The sequence below is a fragment of the Pecten maximus genome, chromosome 15 (genome assembly GCF_902652985.1).
Source record: "Pecten maximus chromosome 15, xPecMax1.1, whole genome shotgun sequence".
In the NCBI taxonomy this organism is placed as follows: Eukaryota; Metazoa; Mollusca; class Bivalvia; order Pectinida; family Pectinidae; genus Pecten; species Pecten maximus.
The window spans coordinates 26,397,480-26,418,188 of NC_047029.1; the positions used below are offsets into that span (position 1 = coordinate 26,397,480).

A 20,709-nucleotide genomic window follows, 5' to 3' on the forward strand; every position below is an offset into this window, starting at 1 on the left:
GGCACATTAACAAATGCTGAACATCTGAAATGATATGTATATAAAAACAGACCATACTACAGTACAAATTTGTCAAAATGGTACAGTAGAGATATTTGATAAAAACGATTTTTCAAAGTGACACAACATCGCTTAAAGCATAACAATATCATCCATTGTCGCAACATGAGTTTATATTTCATTCATTGAAATATGATACTTTATCCTATATTATTGCATGAACATTGGACGTTTACTTACAATAGAAAAAAAAACAAATTTCCCACTTTGAAAACTTAATGCTTCCAAATATCTAAAAAAAAATCTACCCAGTATATCTAGCATGTCTTAGAAATACTTCATTTGATAAAATAATTAAAATAATGTTCGCAATGAATCTCCATGAATCTGAATAGCGGAATTCTTCATTTCAGTTCAACCTCTAATGAGTTCCCAAAAATGGCGGCATGAAAGATACGTTTCGAATATAACAAACAATGCGTTATTATATGTCTTGACTTCCCGCTTTGTTACAATGACATCGTCCACATTACGGTTAGGTTTTCAGTGTGATGGTATCAGTTACCTCGCTATGGCCAAGTTTCTTTTCATTTTGGTAGCAATACATGAAGCGGTGCTACAAGTGGACTTAAACGCATATGTCTCCAGCGCCGCCGCCGCCGAAATAAGCAACATCTTAGTCTCGCTTTCTGTCGTTGAAGGCGAAACAAAAACTTGGTAATTGTCATTTTAGCAACACAAATGATATACAATTAATACCTGAATAGTTGGAACATTAATTGATGTGTGCCATTGGCTGATTGGCGCCCGCTTTGGCGCGTTTTCGACCCGCAACACCCAGAGATTTAGTCGCAATGTCGGGTATTTCAAACCGCGTCAAGACGCCAAAGCGCCAATAGAAATGGTCGTAATCAGTCACCATACATTAATGCAACTTCATCACATGAAATTTTGTCGGAACATTGTCGGCTTTGTTGTAACGAATTTAACATTTCAATGAAATAAGAATCACATTTCCGTCATCTTGTATCTAAGTGACACTCTTCACAAAACGAACCACCGCCAGTTGGACCGGTTCGGTCCGGCTGGTACGTCGCGTTCCATTACGGATTCAACAGTTTGGTCCAAGAGAACTTGCATAGGTAGTGATACCTATCCGACAGCGGCCGTGGTATTGATACGGAATCTTGGGGTAGCATTATTACGACCGTCTATGCAAGCGCCGTACTATTTCTTGGCTCATATTGCTTTATTTTCTTACCATTCTTAAGCTCAAGGGGACTTGTTAATTTGCTTAGAAGTTAAAATGTTATTTTTAAATATTACTCAAGGATTATGCCTTATTTTGAAAAAGGAACAAAAGAGAAGGTTGACAGACCGACAGACAGACAGACGGACTAAACGCAATTAATATCCCTTGCTTCACTTAAAAGGTGCGGAGAATAAAAATGAAAACCAACTGTAAAAAGACATTCATTTGCAAGGTCATGGGCTTTGAAAGAAAAGATATTTCGCCTGTGACGTCATAGTGCCCCAATTGATGTAGTGTTCCCGGACCATTGCGTTTAAAAGGGTATCACAACATTCGTACATCATATCAAAAACTGAATCCCTAATTCGCTGATGGCAGCGGATTCATTATTCGAATCGCCTATAATATTTCATAAGAATAATACCAATTGAACAAAAAAAAAAAAAAAAACTGAATCGGCAATCCGCTGTTTGCAGCCGTTGACCGCCCCCCCTTTTCCTGGCAGCGGATTCATTATTCAAATCTACTATACCAATACCAATTGAACATAAGAAGCTAAAATATGTTCTTATGTAAAAATGACACTTCTGACACCAACGTTGGATAGTAATGACTGATAGCATGACCGGGTTGGAATATTGATATGAAACATATCATTGAAGCTAAAATAATGAGCCAAGTTCACTCCCTAAAGACTTCTTTTATTATTCACATTTTTCTTTCTTTGTGAGAATGACACAAACCTATACATTTGAGACAGAACTGTGTTGACCTAGACATGTAGAACCAAACATTAAAATGATGTATTACTATTATTTTCCTTAAATAAAGCACACACGTTTATGTTGTGATATAGTTACAGTATTGATGTTCTACCATATCATCAAAAGGTCAGTGTTCTCCGTGTCGAAAAGACGTGGGCGCAATCGGCCACGCTCGAGCTTTACGTGTTAATAAAATACATAACTGATGTAAACGATAACAATATTCCCCATATTAATTACTTTCGTTTCAAAATTTACTCCATAGTTGGAAGTATTGAATTTGGAGAGTGGAATCATGTAGTGTAGCATTACCATGGCAAATTACACGTTTTGATCGTTATATATATGCTTGTCCTGTTTTTCAGATTGGTATTTTGAAGTATTTACACCCAACAAGATATACATTAATGCTTCATTTCCTGTAATGAAGTTTCATAGACAAGCTGTGTAAGCAAAGTAAATGAATTCACAACAGCAACAAATAGATAGCGACGTTGTTAATAGTCGTTTTCAGCTGAAGTATAATGCAGGACGAATTTTCCCTTAACGCTTGATTTTCAAAATAGTTAACAGTATATTATTCTTTGAATATATTTTGCTGAAATATTTGTCTAAAAATATATGCCTGTCCTCCATTTGGGCTTATAATCAAATCGTTTTTATACTGTACAATTGTTGTGTGACTATCGCCATCCATCGCTTCCTTGTCACAGTCAAGCATTTTTATGCATCCTTTGATGTCAAGATGTTTTTTATACATTGATTTTATGACATTTACATACATAGAATGATAATTAGTAATCAAACGATTAATTATTTATTCAAGAGTAAATCAAAATAGCGGCCTTGTTCATGAATCGATGCCAATTTAATCAAATGTTAAAGGTAATATCCGGGTCTTCTCATGGGAAGGGTTAAACTCATCGATGTTCACGTTTTCCCTCTTTCTCCAAATTCATTTGAACACATGTTTTATTAATATCCCATCAGTTTTACCATTAATTCGCTTCATATACCTGACACGTCACTAGTTCCCATAAATTTATAATGAAATGACCCCCAAAAATAATATAATCAGAACAAAGTAGTCAATAAGATGGGTGTTATTTAGATACCCGTATGATAACTTTAATAGTTGGTGGTAAAGATCTTCATCCTTTCATTGCAATGTTATTTTCGAAATTGTAAACTGCCTCTTTTTGTTCTATAGTTAAACAACATGTGATTTGATTTAGATTTTTCAGTATCAATATCCCCGATAATAGTTATGATTAAAATGGAATCGTCTTTATACCCTCTGTAAGGTTTTTCACACGTCGCAGCTCTCATGATTGAAGTCGTGTTCTATGCCACGTTATGATGAAAACTCGCCATTTTGTTCAAAAGTTTATTTCCAAATTGCAAACATTTTTTTTAATGACAATAATGTCACCCATATTTCTTAATATCGAAAAAAGCCCATTCCGCGATAATATTTGTTAACGACGCTCTGAAATCATATATATGTATTATTCATCTTGAGTAATTTTAAGATGACGGCTCTGCTTTATTATTCGGTGTTAAAACAGATACATGTACAAGCAAATATCGGTTAACTGCGCAGCCGCGTCATTATATCTCGCGCGCGGTACTCTTGTTAGATAACAATGGCAGCATGCGTGATTCAGCGACAACAATGGGAGTTTGTCATATAGCACTCTCTCTGGTATATGTTGTCACTTAAACGATGTATTGATTTTTGTTCTTTCAACAAACTCATTATCTTGTACTATATTTTGATATAATATAATGGCAACATTGATATCCTAACACCTCGTCATAAGATCAGTCTTCGACGTGTCATTGTGACGTGGGTGTAATCTTCCTCTGTCCAGCTGTGCGGGATACTAATCTCTATATCTGAAGTAAAAGGTCACTCTTTTTTTTTATTTCTGAAATGTTTCCTCAAAAATAGTGTACGCTTTGAAATATGTTATTATGCAGGGTAGCACTGCAATTACTAAAAACACGTTTTTTTTTTGGGTGGTCGGATGGGATAGTACAACATTCTTGCCTTGCACCAAAGCGATCGAGGTTCGACTCGCCGATCAGAACTGGGAGGGTATGTGGCCATGTTCCTGACCGTTAGGGGTTTATCTTGTACTCCGGATTTCTCAAACAGTAAGACCCTCGTGCGCTTTCATTCGTCCCAACCAGAGTGATTAATTTTTAATAACTTGTTTCGCAATCGTTGTAAAATAATTAAAGTTCTCATCATGGTGTATGTTTTCATATTTCGGTCGGCTTAATTCTGTGTTTTAGAGTATAATTAGAGGTTACACAATGAATAGTTGTTTTTTATGATATTTCTTTCACTCGAGTTATTTTTAAATGCTTGTGATTTTTAACATTTAAAAGAGAGTGAACGAAATATATCCAAAAACAACATATTTTATGACATGTTTCTACTACAACGATAATAAAAAACTACACTATGGATGAATCGACCTGCTCTGTGCCCATGCGTGTTGTCTACAATATCAGCTGGAGCGGAAGGATATGACCAGTAGTGACAATTTCAGAATGACATAAAATGTCATCACTGATTACAAAAGTCTTTAAAAAGTTTATTACCTTCATAGATATTCCCATAAAAAACTGAATCATCAAAAATCAATTGCGAACTACTTTTCATGTGCTATCATTTCCATGACAACGTGAAATGGTCTTTTGAAAAATTTCACCTTGCCAACCAAATCCAAAGGCATTTACAGTTAGTAACATGTGTGGTATGTTTATTTTTAAGTGTATTATTAATTGATACGTTGGGAGTTGAATAACGCCCACCAATGTAGTGGAATTAAATTACACGTAGGACATAGCTAACATATATCTACTGTATGTATAGCTTACAATAAGGGTTTTCAGTAAAACATGTAGCAATTATCTAGTATACATAACACAAAAAAGGGAAAAAAACAACAAAAAGCAACAAAACAAAATGAAAAACAAACAAAAAATGTGATCATATCTACGTAACAAAAAACCAATTAGGAACTCAACAACTTTACTAACCTGCTTTAGGCTTGTCATACAGAATCTGTTTGAGGCACTCGATATGGTATCGGTCTATTTCTCGCTGCTGTTCGTCCTCACCGATAAACACTCTACCCTAGAAGAAGATAGTACATTTTAGTGAATGTGTCAGAATATGAATTACATGTTGAATATTTAGTCCAATATTGACACTTGTGAAATTAATTTGAATTATTGGGTCATTATACTTTCCCACTCTTATTTTAACATTTCGTTCAAACGTGTTTGAGTTTATTTCCTCGCCCCTTTGATATAAGTAGTTTTGGCCGTAAGTATCACTGGCGAGACCTGGAGGGAAACACCTGTCTGCGGCAGCGTAATTCTTTGTTTGACCCTACTGTATATAACCTAAATTTTATATTTAAAGGTGCTAACATGTTACGCTTCTACGGTACAATATTTTATATCAGTGCATACAAAACGTTATGACCTTTTTAGAAAAAAGAAATCGACCATGGACATTTGTAAATAAAATACATCCTTAATTAGTCCCTCTAGTGCTTCGTGTACGCAACACTACGATTGACATTGTTGTTTGACAAGCTCTTGCACAACTCTGGCTGAAACCTTTGGAATGAAAGCCAATCTTGTATTGTTTATATGAACGAATTATTTTTTTCTATAAGATGCTTCATCGCGCAATACACAATCAGACGTCTTCGATGCCCGTTCACATATGCCCATTTTTTTTGCGTCACAGTCCTGGGAATCATTCTTGGAGAGTAACACAAATTGGTTTTGGCCTACAATCATATTTCTAGTGTCGTTGATAAAGCAAAAGATGTTTTTCTTTCCGGAAACCTTACCTTAAAATACTAGCAACCCCTACTTTGTTCTGTGTTATCAATATGTTGCCCTGATGGTACCGATTTTTAATTATATTTTCGGTTTTATTTGAGGCCTTAGTATCCTAATGTATGTAAAACTGCTACAGGTAAGATTCGATACGGATTGATAAGGTCACTTTCTCGATGTTGTTAAACTCTCCCAGCGACCTTAATGTCTTTTTACCATAGGAAATTACAAATTTACCGGTATACGTGTTTATTATTTATGTTATGTACTATTCAACTAGAGGCATTTCCTCTTCCGATTCCGAATCGAGGATACCATTCGGATTTATTAAAGTAAAGTAAGGAAATGTCACACAATGGAGAAAGCAAGTCAAAGACCGTGAAAAACCTTTTCAGCTTTCAGCTAAATAGTTAATATAGCATACGATTAAACTTTTTTTTACAACAGAACAGACCCTTATCACTGACGTATCCTTGAGGCTACTTTACGATGAAGTTTTTGGCCTCAATTCCGCTATACTGTATCTAGTTATGTAGTTTTGGAAACGTGAGTTTATCTCCTGTAGCCTGTATACACTCATTCTATTTATATTTAGATAACAATTAAGTTTCTCTGACAAATGTGTTTCGGTGTAATGTTAGCCTTGATAGAATGTTGCTATGGGGGATGCTTTCGTAGAAAAAAACGTAAAAATGAGCTCAGGATATAAATTGCAAGTCTGTGATATGAAAAATATTTACAGTATAAACAATTTTTACAAATGTATATAGCGTTATGGAGCTGTCTACAACATGTTTTTGTTTATTAACTACATAATAATATATGTAGGAGCATCTGCTTCCTACACTTTTCGATGGTTGACCACAAAGAATAGCCGTCGTGTATCACAATATTACAGGCATTTTGACTTTACCATATGTTTACTTTCTTTATAAAATCAGTTTTGAAGACTGACCGCCCTGAGTATGAAAATGAAAACTCAATGTGTTGGTTAGTACATTGTCCACCATGTGAGCGAAATTGTTTCCGATGCTTACAAAGGCAGGTAACAAGATTACTCTACCTGAAATTCGACAAATCATGATCAATTGTGTATTATTTAATATTGATCTACTGTACTAAATGGTATATAACAATAGGTCTCTGGCTCTAGTTTAACGTAATTTCTGACAGAAATCGAAAGTGAAAGTAGAAATTGGTGCATCATCTTGGTGATTTTGACGACAACATACTAATGTATCGACATATTTTATACCATTTGTAAATTTTGTTTGTATGATGTTATTTTCTTGTTTTTATCTCTTTCTAAACTCATGGTAACCAACCATTCTTATCGTTGCCATGACAGCCCATCTCAGCCTCGATCACGAATGAACTGGCAAACTGAAAATTGACATTTTATTTTTTTTATGTTGTTTTATCATATTTACATATAGTTAAACTAACAAAAACACCAAAAAAACTAAATACAGCCTCGGTACTAAATACAGCCTCGGTGTCACATACACAACGCAGGACCTGTAAACAATGTAACGTGATCGGAGTGCAGTTCCGACAGCACGTATTTTACATGAATACACTAATGATTAACGGAATCGTGGTTGTCACTACGTAGTCGTAGGTCTTACAATCGTAGTGGACCCAACTTCCGGTTCAAGGGTCATGCAATGCTTGCTCGGTTATAAGAATGTCCCGGTTTTTATATTTTTTCACTGCAAAGTAATCTGTCATGATAAGCGGGATCCAATGAACATGCAGAGTTCAGTACCGGCGGTTGTCTACGCAAAACATTTGCGGAGAATGGTGTAACCAAACAAAAATTTATTCTTTATTTCAAGAAATTAAACACAAAAAACCTTTGCATTTTAGGGATTACGTATTTAACACTAAACTATAATCTAATTTAAATATTCAAGTATGTAATCGTTGCCTTTTTCTTATAGGAGGATCAACTCAAAATAACAGCAGCCTATATGTTCGGGGAAAATGTCATAATAACCCGTGGATGTACGGAAACTTGGCTGTGTTTTCAGATAAACCTTGTTTTAGGAGTCACCTGTCTTAAGCAGCAAATTTCTGCCGGTGCCCTAGATGCTCTTTTAATACAGGTTAAACTGTAATGTGAAAACATATAACAGAAAAAGTGAATACTATTGACTCAAAAGAAATCCAGAACATGAGCACGTGGCCTTTATTATTTACTAAACAATACTGACCATTGTTTACACATTTTCGGCTTACAGAGGAAATTGTTTGACATTTGTTTACCGTCCAGCCGTTAGGAAGGGTAATGTGATTGTTTATATGCACCGAGAGCGTTAAATTAATGCCGTGTTGTTTTCAGGGCACGACCTTCACAAAGCGGCAATGTTTACAACGTCAACAGCTAGGTCACGACTGATATACTTGAAGGCAGTTAGAGGTCAAACCTTCAGTCTGAAGAGGCAAGGCAAAAATTGCTATGTTAATATACTACTGTTGTTCAAATATCATTCGAAATAATACACATTCGAATATTACTTTTTGTAATCAAATTAAATTTCGGAATTGCTATCTTCACGTCCGTAAGGGAGTGACCTTCATGTACCATCCTCTCACCTTTGTTACAGTTGTGTTTGTGCGGAAGGTTCTTGTCTAGAATTCTGAGTAACCTACCCCTTTCACTGATAAATTATAAGTAACGTGGGATGTCTACCAAATATGCATCGATCTACACTATGATCGTCTTTGTGACGTCATTGTAACTCAATTAATCAGTGACAATATGACTTATACCAAATAATCTTTAGAAGCATATTTTGTTTGCAAATGTTATTTTTATACTAATTCCTTTGGGATATCAATCACATTTACTGACGTCAATTCATATCGACTTTGGATTGATGTTGTCAGTATATGTTGATCTGAGTTAACATTCTTTTTTTCCCCAGAAACTTAAAGTCAAAACCGTTGCATTGTTGCCTGTTTTCATTCAAATTATCGATCGGGATTATCTACTGATATCCCATGGGTGATCATTTTCGGAAACCGAAATCTGCACAAAGATCACGATTTTCACATATTCATAAAAATAATAGCATCTAGATTTACATAATATTATAAAACAATAAACCAAAAACAAATGAACTTGAAAAACATAGATGCATCAAACGCACGCGGTGTGTCAGCACAAGCCCTTTTATATCCATACAATTTGTATCGGAGATTCTTCAAAGACATAGAATCTACGATTTTAACCTGAGCAATATATATTCAGTTTGCATTGAAATGACTCTCAAATTGATTGAACGAATAAAAGAATACTTTACATTGTTTCGTTTTTACTCTAATAACCGTACTAAAGCGAATATTGACGATTGTCTTCGACAACTTATTTTTATCGCACTGATAATAATGACCGATTTTCAAAATTAAAAAAATCGCTTTTTCTCGCGTAATAGTAAAACAAATGTAGAAGAGAGGTACAATTACTGAAATATTGTTAGCAATATGCACATTTACTACACTACTAATATCTTTTCCAAAGCAAGTTTAATTGTTACACTGGAACACATTTTGGTGGTTAATGAACAAATTCACCGTTTTTTGAAGAGACAGAACAATTTCTTTTTTTGATGATTAAGTCAAAAGATGCTCCCCCATGGGGTTTCTGAACCCTTTTAGAGCTCGCAGAGCAGATATGCGTTTACCGCCTGGTGATTTGCAGGTTATTTTCTTCTTTGAAAACACTTTTAGCAACGCAATTCTCTTTAAAAAAAATTGTCAATCTTGTTCAATTTCAAGCCCACCTTCCATACCACCTATTATATTGTATGTTGGATCAGTTCTGTTGAATTCAAATCTTAAGATATGCCTCTTATCTCCATTGTAGCAACATGTGTTTATAATTTTATCACGATTTCATGCTCACTGTTGGCGTAATGTTTTCGAATTTCCACCTAAGCATGTGAACTACTCATTTCTATTGTAGTAACATCCTTTTTTAAAAGTTACAAGTTGATTTTATGGTGATTTTTTATTCTACTATTGTTCGCAAATTTGTGTTCCTTTTTTCTTATTCAAGATTTTCCCAACCCCCTAGGGTGTGATATATATTAACCCCCTAAGGTATGACAGATCATAAGTTCAATTTAATGACCCCACGTCGACAATTCAATCACATCTTCAATATTGTGTCTGGAATATTTCTTTTTCAATATTGGAACCCATGGACTCGGCGTTATCAAACCCTCTCTAAACCCCGAGCTGATATTCTTGATAGTTTTACCATCGGTAGAGCCGGTGGCAATACAACCTAGAATAGCATCCCTCGGACTGAAGATTTCTGTATCACTCCTTCGAGGTAGGGGGAGATCATATTAATAGTTTGCTGATGTTTTCTTGAGGTTTGATGACAGCCAAATTAGGGTGAGTTTTTATGGTATTCTAAACCTATGTTTTTTTTTATAAGATTGCCATCTTCTAGAAGATGGATGAATGACCGTTTGAATTCTGTCACTGGTTTGAACCTTATCCGGATCATGAATTACAATATTATACTAGTAGGTGTTGTGTTTGAGTGTTAACGTAGGAGTTGTATGACTTATGTATGTTTTTAGCGGAATGATCGAGGGATGATTATCAGTGTGAATTTGAAACAGAGTATTAGGTACGCTTGAGATAGTCACCAATGTTTATGGGATGAACTATACATAAACAATGATTTTCATGACGGTATATGTATTGCTATATCGATCGACCCAACAGTTTATCATTCCCCCCGAACATGACCTCAGGGATGGTATAACAAGCGGTCAGCAAGATTAACGAGAATACAATCCGTAGTCCAGACATCGAAATACTCAGTGGAACATTATATTAAGGTGGGTCAATGATTTTGATAACGCCAATTTACCTCCACTGATGAATTGATGATGACGAACCTTTCCGCCTTTGTTATAACAAAACTGTAAAATGATGGATGCTCATATAACATTATTATTTCAATAACGTCATTGCCGTGTTTATGTTCCTTTAACAGTAAGAATATCTACAACAGTCTGCAAATAGATCAATTGTGCTATCCTCCGCTCTGTATCCATTTCCTTGCATCGTACGAAACCAACCGGACTCTACTCTATCATTTGTGTCCGGAACCAAAACGACAGAATAGAACCTCGTTTGTAGGTATTTTCCTGATAGAACCATTGTGTTGCCAAATATATACAATATCGCTATTGTAACTTAGTTTAAACATCATAAGACATCAGGGAAAATCTATCTGAAAAAATACAGCGACCAGACACATTTAATAACGGTTACATTTGAATTCACAGATACATTCGATAACAGATGAATTTAGTCTTGACTAGACATATTATGTGACAAGTGAATTTGTTTTCGACACCAGGACACAATTGATAACAGATTCAATTGATCAACCTGACACGTTGTATTACGGGTGTACATAACCGGGACACTTCATAAAAGATACATTTGTTTTTCACCAAACACTTTTTTTTTACAGGTGATTTCCACTGAACAGCAAAACTATTTTCCCTTTCATTTTGATTTGGGAAACTATACAAAATATATCTTATCATTGTAAAATAAATAGAACCTAACTAATTTATATTTAAGGCCACAATTGTATGTTTTTTTTTTCAATTTTGGCTTTGCTTGGTTGTTTTTTCGTCGTTTGAGATGTTAAAAATCTGAAAGCCAGCAAATTGAAAAAAAAAAGAAAGAAGAAGAAAGGAAAAAAAAAAAAAAAAAACACGCATAAGAATAAAAACAAGTCATTTGGCAGGAAAAAATTGTATTCTGTACTACATTGTAAATATGAATATTTTATGTTATTCGGAGGAAAACGATTAAAACTTATTTTTTTCACTTAATCACCTTCATAAACTGATAAACCTGGTTGCTGTACTTAGTGTTCTGATTGACTGGTGGTTAATATTGGTGCAGTTAATTGTTGTAAATTTTACTGATATATTTCTACTAAATTATAAAAAAAAATCAGTTTGTGTTTATTTTCCATGAAACTGCTTAAACCCGTACACGCCCACGAACGCAAAAAGCACAACTGTTGTCAAAGGTTATTATATCATAGTAGTATATTGATTGTCTGATGAAGCGTCCGCTGATACAGGATGTTACTAGAGACCTTACAGGAAAACGAAAGACAGATCGAGATGGACAATCAAACAAAAATGTTTCGCTAATTGACATAAAAATCAATTGAAATCATATAAATTCAACCGTAATACTTAACATCTTACTAATACTGTTTTGCACAGATATCAGAAAGTAGTCTGCTAGTATATTGTCTTGTCATGTTCCCAATGAAACGGAACATCTTCAGATGTCATTCTGGTGGAAAATATTCTCAGTTTAATCATCCGTATTGTGTTATCGAGTTAAATGATGCGATCATTAATGACATTGAGAACATAGCGCTGCGTGACATAACCCACATCTTAGTTCAACTGTCAGTTTTGTTCCCAAATAAAAGGTTATCGATCATTTGCAGCGACAGTTTACGAAGAACAACAGCTGAGCCCTCATATAGGATCACCTTCTCTCGCGCGAGTCATTATACTGTAGGTTCACAGCAACCGTTATCGTTAATAAAGCAATCCATTTAAAGGATTATACAAACAACAGACAGCATTTCGCATCTTAGATTTAGATAAAGTAGAACGAAAAATAAATAAAACAGCTGTTTCGTCCGTTTGTCATAGATGCCAAGGTTCTTATTTGTTGATACCTACATTGTACGTGGCGACAGATGAAACGTCGGGCGAAATGACAAAATCTGGATGGAAAGGTGCAAATAACCAAATTCAATCAACTTCATATTTTTTAATATTGGATTTCAAACAAACATGAAAACCATTGGTATAATTTAAACAGTGATTCTATCTAAAAACGTCTTCAAGAAAAAAAGAAAAAAGAAGAAATCTGGCTTAACGGTTACGGCAGCTTCGGGGATTAATATAATATTTCACCCCTTTTGGGGTGAGATAGGGGAATCTCAACCCGAGGAGGGAGATTGTTAAATTCCCAAACACGAGGCTTGCCGAGTGTTTGGGAACTTAACTATCTCCCCCCGAGGGTTGAGATCCCCCTATCTCATCCCAAAAAGGGGTGAATGATTATTTTTCTCTTATCCTGTTTTCCAATCGAAGTGTGAACCAAATCCAAACGTATGTAAACAACAACACGTGTACGGCGGATGACAGTTGTGATGAGACTGCAGCAGACGCTTTACACCTTACGATGTTGATTTCATACAAAATATAGTTCCGACTAGCTTGTCAAAAAGAACACCAAACACTTAGTTAACTCTGATAATTAATACTTATTTTAATTTCTTTTGTGAATAAAGTTGATATTTAGCATTCAAACGTTCCGGGTCAGGTCATAGTGACGTCACCCTATCGAGAACAAGGGCACGTTCAAAGAGCACGTGTAGCTTGTCTTTCCCCTAGGTTGAGATAAGAAAATCTCACCCCGCTAAAACTGCGGATATCCCTGTCAAGGGTAAGAGAAAAAGTTTTCCAACAGCAAAAGATTTTCGGGCTATTATCCTACGATAAACAAACATTATCGTATCATGATTCTGGTTTCATTATAACAGTACAAATGTATATATTTATTTCCTGTATACTTTTTTTTAAATGGGTAAAGAAACATTACATTCAGAAAAACGTGCTTGTTTTGCTGTCCCTTTGCTATGCAGACATTGCTAGTTAAAAGAAAGCCACTTGATAACAGACAATTTCTGTCTGTCAATATCTAAACACGAGATATGTTGGTTCAATGTTCCTTCACACATATCTACTGTCACCAACATATCTAGCATACTAAAGTCAGGCTATCATACGATAATCAATCCCATCGTCGTCCTTAAATCTCGCAATATGGCAATTTAATATTTCTCATCACTAAAATTAAGATAATTAAATGACATTATCAGACTTCAGTTGGTAAGTCAGTGACGTCCACATCTCAAACTTGATGTGTTTATCATCTTCTGTGAATTATTTCGGGGCGCTCAAAAATCAAACCATCCAATTTGCGAAAAAAGATGAGTTGCTAAAGAAACATTGCATTGCCTGATAATAGTTTAGCGTGCATCATGCATATAGATATATGCTCCCATATGTATTCGATCCACAACCAGCTTCATGTACAATGTAATATAAAATACTATAAAACATGTAGGATATAGACAACGTATGTATCAATAGTATAATGAATCAGACCTCAATCTTGTTTCAAATGACAAATAAATTAAACTAACAATTTCGAGTGTCTATTATAACATAAATATATAAGAACAGAGAAAGAATAATAGCAAAACAATGGGATTTGTCAATAACTCGAGACAATCTGAGCCTTTATCTACATACAAATATACTGTCACGTTTCATAATGCAAACGTTTACAGACGGATCATATGTCCCTGCTTTTCACACTCGATATGCAACTTAAACAGCAATCGTCTCACTTTACAAGTAATTTCGCCGGTACTAAGGCCTTTATGTATATCAGACGTCCGCACCAGCAAAAGCAATCGAAATGCAAGATGAATCATATTTAGAACGTGTTGTATCAAATTGCTGTGGAATGAGAGTATTCCCGTGGCGGTTTTCACGCGCACACTAGTAAAATACATCATTAATTTTGTAAGAGAGAGAGAGAGAGAGAGAGAGAGAGAGAGACAGAGAGAGAGACAGACAGAGACAGAGACAGAGACTGAGACAGACAGAGACAGAGACAGAGACTGAGACAGACAGAGACAGAGACAGAGACATATAAAACCTGTTTAATATTTAATTGTTAGCACCGGTATGCATTATCAATTTAAGGTTTAATGCACCTCCTCTTTAATGCCGATTTTAATCTTTCATGTTGGGTTTCCATAGCTTAATCTGTGACGTCATGTTCTTTAAAATGATTAATTATCTAAAATTACTGAATTAAGGGAATTATTAAGTTTTGGTAGACCCTTGCACTATTTTGCATTTATATATTCATTATACCGCAAATACTGTATTTTTATCAATATTTGTATATATATTCAAAGGCGCCATCTACATTTCCGCATCTTGTGAATACATTTCCGCATCTTGTGAAAATCTTCAGTGCCCGGTACCTTCTTCTGTATGTCCTGTTTCTGAATTCATCTTCATCAGAACAGTCCCGTTACCCTGTTCTGTATGTGCTGTTTTTGAATTCATCTTCATCAGAATAGCCCCGGTACCTTGTGTTGTATGTCCTGTCTCTGAATTCATCTTCATCAGAATAGCCCCGGTACCTTGTGTTGTATGTCCTGTCTCTGAATTCATCATCATCAGAATAGTCCTGGTACCTTGTGTTGTATGTCCTGTTTCTGAATTCATCTTCATCAGAATAGCCCCGGTACCTTGTGTTGTATGTCCTGTTTCTGAATTCATCTTCATCAGAACAGTCCCGTTACCTTGTTCTGTATGTGCTGTTTTTGAATTCATAGTTACAGGTCCGATCTATATTAATTTATATCAATTGCACGACAACAGACGGAACAGCCGACAGACAAAAGGTGATTTGAAGAGCTAACCATGATATGATATACTAATTCGATTGATTTTCTTAATACATGGTGTATAGTAACACATTCTTTTCCGAAAAACGAACGGTTTTCTATGATTAAAGTATTTCTTACATACATAACAATTCAGCTAGAGCCTTTCTGTTAAACTCACCCAAGCATAGATTTTGCCTAGAAGCTCACATGTTTTCCCATTTAACTATGTATTACACAACAGTTGATGTAAGAAAGGTTGATTTTTTTCTTGCCGGTTGAAAAAGAATCTCTACTATCCATATGTTCTTGTCTGTCACACAACCGGAAAGAAATCATACGTAACGCGGGGTTGGCAGACGAGGATTTCAATTCCGTGTGAAGGCACGTTTAGATGAAATGCGTTAACTTAAACGGGGTGACGGCTGACGGCTGCGAAGCGAAAGACTCCTTGTAACGACAAATCAGGAAAATAAGGATACAGCTGTTTCTAGCGGCTAATTCGTTTGTGTCTGAGAGTAAGATATTCATGGCGATGTTTGGGTGTCATTTATCTAATATCCGTCGTCGTCATCGTCTTGGTCGATGTCGTTGTGTTGATCGTCGTCGGCTTGTTCGTTTTTTTGGTCGTCGTCTTTGTCGTCGTCTTTGTCGTCGTCGTCAGCATCATCTTTGTTGTTGTCTTGATCGTCGTCGTCGTCGTCTTTGTCGTTGTCTTGGTCATCGTCGTCGTTGTCGATGTCTTGGTCGTCGTCTTGGTCGTCGTCATCGTCTTGGTCGTTGTCTTGTTCGCCATCGTCTTCATCGCCTTCCTTGTCATTGTCTTTGTCGTCGTCACCGTCTTGGACGTTGTCTTGGTCGTCGTCTTTGTCGTTGTCTTGGTCGTAGGTCTTGGTCGTTGTAGTTGTCTTGGTCGTCGTCATCGTTTTGATCGTTTTTGGTCGTTGTCTGGGCCGTCGTCGTCAGCGTCTTGGTCGATGTCGTTGTGTTGATCTTCGTCGGATTGGTCGTTTTTTTGGTCGTCGTCTTTGTCGTTGTCTTATTCGTCGTCATCGTCTTGGTCGTTGTCTTGGTCGTCGTCGTCATCATCATCATCATCTTTGTTGTTGTCTTGATCGTTGTCGTCGTCTTTGTCGTTGTCTTGGTCGTCGTCGTCTTTGTCGTTGTTGTGGTCGTCGTCGTCGTTGCAGATGTCTTGGTCGTCGTCATCGTCTAGGTCGTTGTCTTGGTCGTCATCGTCGTCATCGTCGTCTTTGTCGTTGTCTTGGTCGTCGTCACCGTCTTCGTCTTGGTCATTTTCTTGGACGTTGTCTTGGTCGTCGTCGTCATCGTTGTCTTTGTCGTTGTCTTGGTCGTCGTCACCGTCTTGGTCGTTGTCGATGTCTTAGTCGTCGTCGTCGTCGTTGTCTTGTAGATTGGTAAAAGGTGTGTATATGCCATTAGTTTTAGCTACCATTTTGACTTAGCGAGGAGTTGACGTCCATTAAAGTGCATTCATTTTAATTTGGCAATTTGGCAATTTGGCAATTTTTTTTTGAAAACCTAATAATAGCTGTTGCTTCTGATGATGATGACGACGACGACGAAAAGAGTATTTAGACAACATCAACAGCATAAAAGCAGCAACTTCGCAACAACAATCTTTGTGGATGAATCTTTAGACAAAAAAAGTAACAATGTACAGAACACAACTCGTGTTCCTGACCAGATGTTTTAACACTCTATCAGCCTTAAGGAACGTATTGGTTTCTTTGATTACAAAACACAAACTAACACATCCTCAGCCATAGGCAAAATGTCTGCATTAATCATTAGGTATTCTGCCTTACATAGATTCGGTCAAAATGCTTTTAATAACTATTGCACGAAATGCTTACACAGGTAATCCCAGTTTTTTTATTTGTTGTTTTGTTTTCTTGCTTTTTTGTTTTTTTTTTTTTTCTGTTTTTGTTTTGTTTTATATATATATATATACTGTTCGAACTTATCTTCGTTTTACTCATTTATCACTGACTGCGTCACGGAACACGGCTGGTATTGAATGTTACTGTCACAGACACACCCCTAGGACTTCTTTATAGATCGATGAACCGGTGTATTTATTATGTCTCATCTTGGTGTAAATATCGCGATGTCGATATAGAAGAAGACGTTTTGTTGAAATATAATTACACAAACTTTGGCAACACAAAGAAAGCACCTCTTAACTGGAAACAATGTTAGGCTGGAATAGAAATGATATTTAGTTGGCAATCACCATAGATTAGATTATACTATATGCTGAAAGGGTGATTTCTAAGGACAGATGTTGAGTACAGATGATTACAGTTGCTCTCGTCTAGTGTATTTTCGTTTCGATAACCCTATACATGTGTAAACCACTTCTATGGAATTCTTAACTGCAAGTGGAAAAAATACCCCCTTTTAAAATTTGGTTACATTCACAATGGCCTTAAATTTCTCCAAATTGGAATGAAGAGTGACTTATTTGATATATCAACTTCACATTATTTGATCACATGACAACATTCGTGACATCACCAATCTCAATTTGACAACACTGACTCTGCCTTTGAAGCACTTCATAAACTGCAGGTGTATAAATAACAAAAAACAAAAAAAACCACTGCCATTACATCATTTAGAACTTAAAGCACTGAATTTTACCAAAGTTTGTGACAGTGTTATGATATACAATGATATTGTTCTGTCTTATTTGTACCGATTAAACAATAGCAAGGTGTGATGTAGGACAAAACAACATCGTTTAAGTACTCAAGACAACTGGTCAGATAATAAAATTGAATATTGAAAAAAAAAACCACAATTCAGATATAGGTTTCTTTACGTAAGAATGCACCAAGTTGTCTAAAAGAAATTGCTTCGTATCTTTTAATAGCATTTTAGTACCGATTGTTACGCAAAACGCCAATTGTCGGCCTTCACATACAATGTTAGAAAAGACACGATATTGTACCTCTACCCTGTAGTTAGGGCGTACGAATTGAACAAATCTGTGCCCTAGTCCTGCCGATAGGGCGTAAGAAGTGTACCTTCTGTCCCGTAGTTCTGACGGTAGGGGGAGATAATTACACCTTGTGACCTCCTAGCATACAGGGCGAACAGGACAGTACCCTGCTGTTCCATTGCAATGCGTATAGGTCTACCTTTCGAAAGCAATCCGTATCGTATTCTATAAAGAAGTACGAGATCAATAAGTTCATGTCATAATGCATAGCATATATTATTACATTTTTACCAGTGAAATATAAAAAATTATTCATTCTATAAAAGTGATATTTTTCACTAGTGAAGAATATCATATTTTTCACTAGTGAAAAATATCACTTTTGCTGATTTGACCAATCAAATTAATGATTAAAAAATACCAAAATAATTGACCAATCAGAAAGCCCGACATATATGTCAGCACCTGGACAGGGGAAACTACTTTTTTTGTTTACAAATTATCGCTGTAGTCCTAGTTAGCATACGGGGTAGGGTTTTCGTTGATAAAAAATGTAATAAACAGAATATCTAACAGTGTCTTCAGAAAAACCAAATATATTTCACTCGTGTGGCTAATATTTTGATATTTTTCACTCGTGCTGCGCACTCGTGAAAAATATCAAAATATTAGCCCCACTCGTGAAATATATTTGGTATTACTGAAGACACTGTTAGATATCCTCTATTTATTTTAATATAGCTCAATTAATGAAGTTCTGGCTTAACTAACAAGGTCCACAATGTATGCATGGGCGATTCGTTTACGAGTGGTGTTTTGTAATGGCTTGTGTATTTGTTATAGTTATAAGTTGTAGTCATTATAGTTTGTGCATTGGTCATTGTATTATGTGTATTTGTCACTATATATGTTATGTATATTTGTCATTAAAGTTTGTGTATTAGTCATTGTATTATGTGTATTTGTCATTGTATTATGTGTATTTATCATTGTATGTGTATTTGTCATAGTATTATGTGTATTTGTCATTGTATTATGTGTATTTGTCACTATGTTATGTGTATTGGTCATTATGTTATGTGTATTTGTCATTATATTATGTGTATTTGTCATTATGTTATGTGTATTTGTCATTATGTTATGTGTATTGGTCATTATGTTATGTGTATTTGTCACTATGTTATGTGTATTTGTCATTGTATTATGTGTATTTGTCACTATCTTATGTGTATTTGTCATTGTATTATGTGTATTTGTCACTATGTTATGTGCATTTGTCATTGTATTATGTGTATTTGTCACTATGTTATGTGTATTTGTCACTATGTTATGTGTATTTGTCATTGTATTATGTGTATTTGTCACTATGTTATGTGTATTTGTCATTGTATTATGTGTATTTGTCACTATGTTATGTGTATTTGTCATTGTATTATGTGTATTTGTCACTATGTTATGTGTATTTGTCATTGTATTATGTGTATTTGTCATTATGTTATGTGTATTTGTCACTATGTTATGTGTATTTGTCATTGTATTATGTGTATTTGTCACTATCTTATGTGTATTTGTCATTGTATTATGTGTATTTGTCACTATGTTATGTGTATTTGTCATTGTATTATGTGTATTTGTCACTATGTTATGTGTATTTGTCATTGTATTATGTGTATTTGTCATTATGTTATGTGTATTGGTCATTATGTTATGTGTATTTGTCATTATATTATGTGTATTTGTCATTATGTTATGTGTATTTGTCACTATGTTATGTGTATTGGTCATTATATCATGTGTATTTGTCACTATGTTATGTGTATTTGTCATTGTATTATGTGTATTGGTTATTATGTTATGTGTATTTGTCATTATGTTATGTGTATTTGTCATTTTGTTATGTGTATTTGTCATTATGTTATGTGTATTTGTCATTATGTTATGTGTATTTGTCATTTTGTTATGTGTATTTGTCATTGTATTATGTGTATTTGTCATTGTATTATGTGTATTGGTCACTATGTTATGTGTATTTGTTTTTGTATTATGTGTATTTGTCATTGTATTATGTATATTTGTCATTGTATTATGTGTATTGGTTATTATAGTATGTGTATTTGTCACTATGTTATGTGTATTTGTCATTGTATTACGTGTATTGGTCACTATGTTATGTGTATTTGTTTTTGTATTATGTGTATTTGTCATTGTATTATGTGTATTTGTCATTGTATTATGTGTATTGTATATTTGTCACTATGTTATGTGTATTTGTCATTGTATTATGTGTATTGGTCACTATGTT

General features: G+C 35.1%; 3 protein-coding genes across 3 annotated transcripts in view; all 3 read right to left on the reverse strand.

Annotated features, from left to right (window-relative positions):
* Positions 1-15,386, reverse strand: part of LOC117343345 (secretin receptor-like) — a gene marked incomplete in the record, with an annotated part of 57,721 nt that extends 42,335 nt beyond the window's left edge. Inside the window, 3 exon segments of the mRNA XM_033905686.1 lie at positions 5,071-5,167; positions 6,885-6,949; positions 15,032-15,386. Of these exon segments, the coding sequence (XP_033761577.1) occupies positions 5,071-5,167; positions 6,885-6,949; positions 15,032-15,386 (517 nt within the window).
* Positions 15,387-15,993: 607 nt separating this feature from the next.
* Positions 15,994-16,362, reverse strand: LOC117343346 (prostatic spermine-binding protein-like). The gene has a single exon (XM_033905687.1). It carries the CDS (start codon positions 16,360-16,362, stop codon positions 15,994-15,996), a length of 369 nt encoding a protein of 122 aa, XP_033761578.1.
* Positions 16,363-16,478: 116 nt separating this feature from the next.
* Positions 16,479-18,586, reverse strand: LOC117343347 (prostatic spermine-binding protein-like). The gene is made up of 2 exons (XM_033905688.1): positions 18,493-18,586; positions 16,479-16,822 (listed from the first exon to the last, which is right to left on the reverse strand). The coding sequence occupies exons 1-2, from the start codon at positions 18,584-18,586 to the stop codon at positions 16,479-16,481; spliced, it is 438 nt and encodes a 145-aa protein (XP_033761579.1).
* Positions 18,587-20,709: the final 2,123 nt, after the last annotated feature.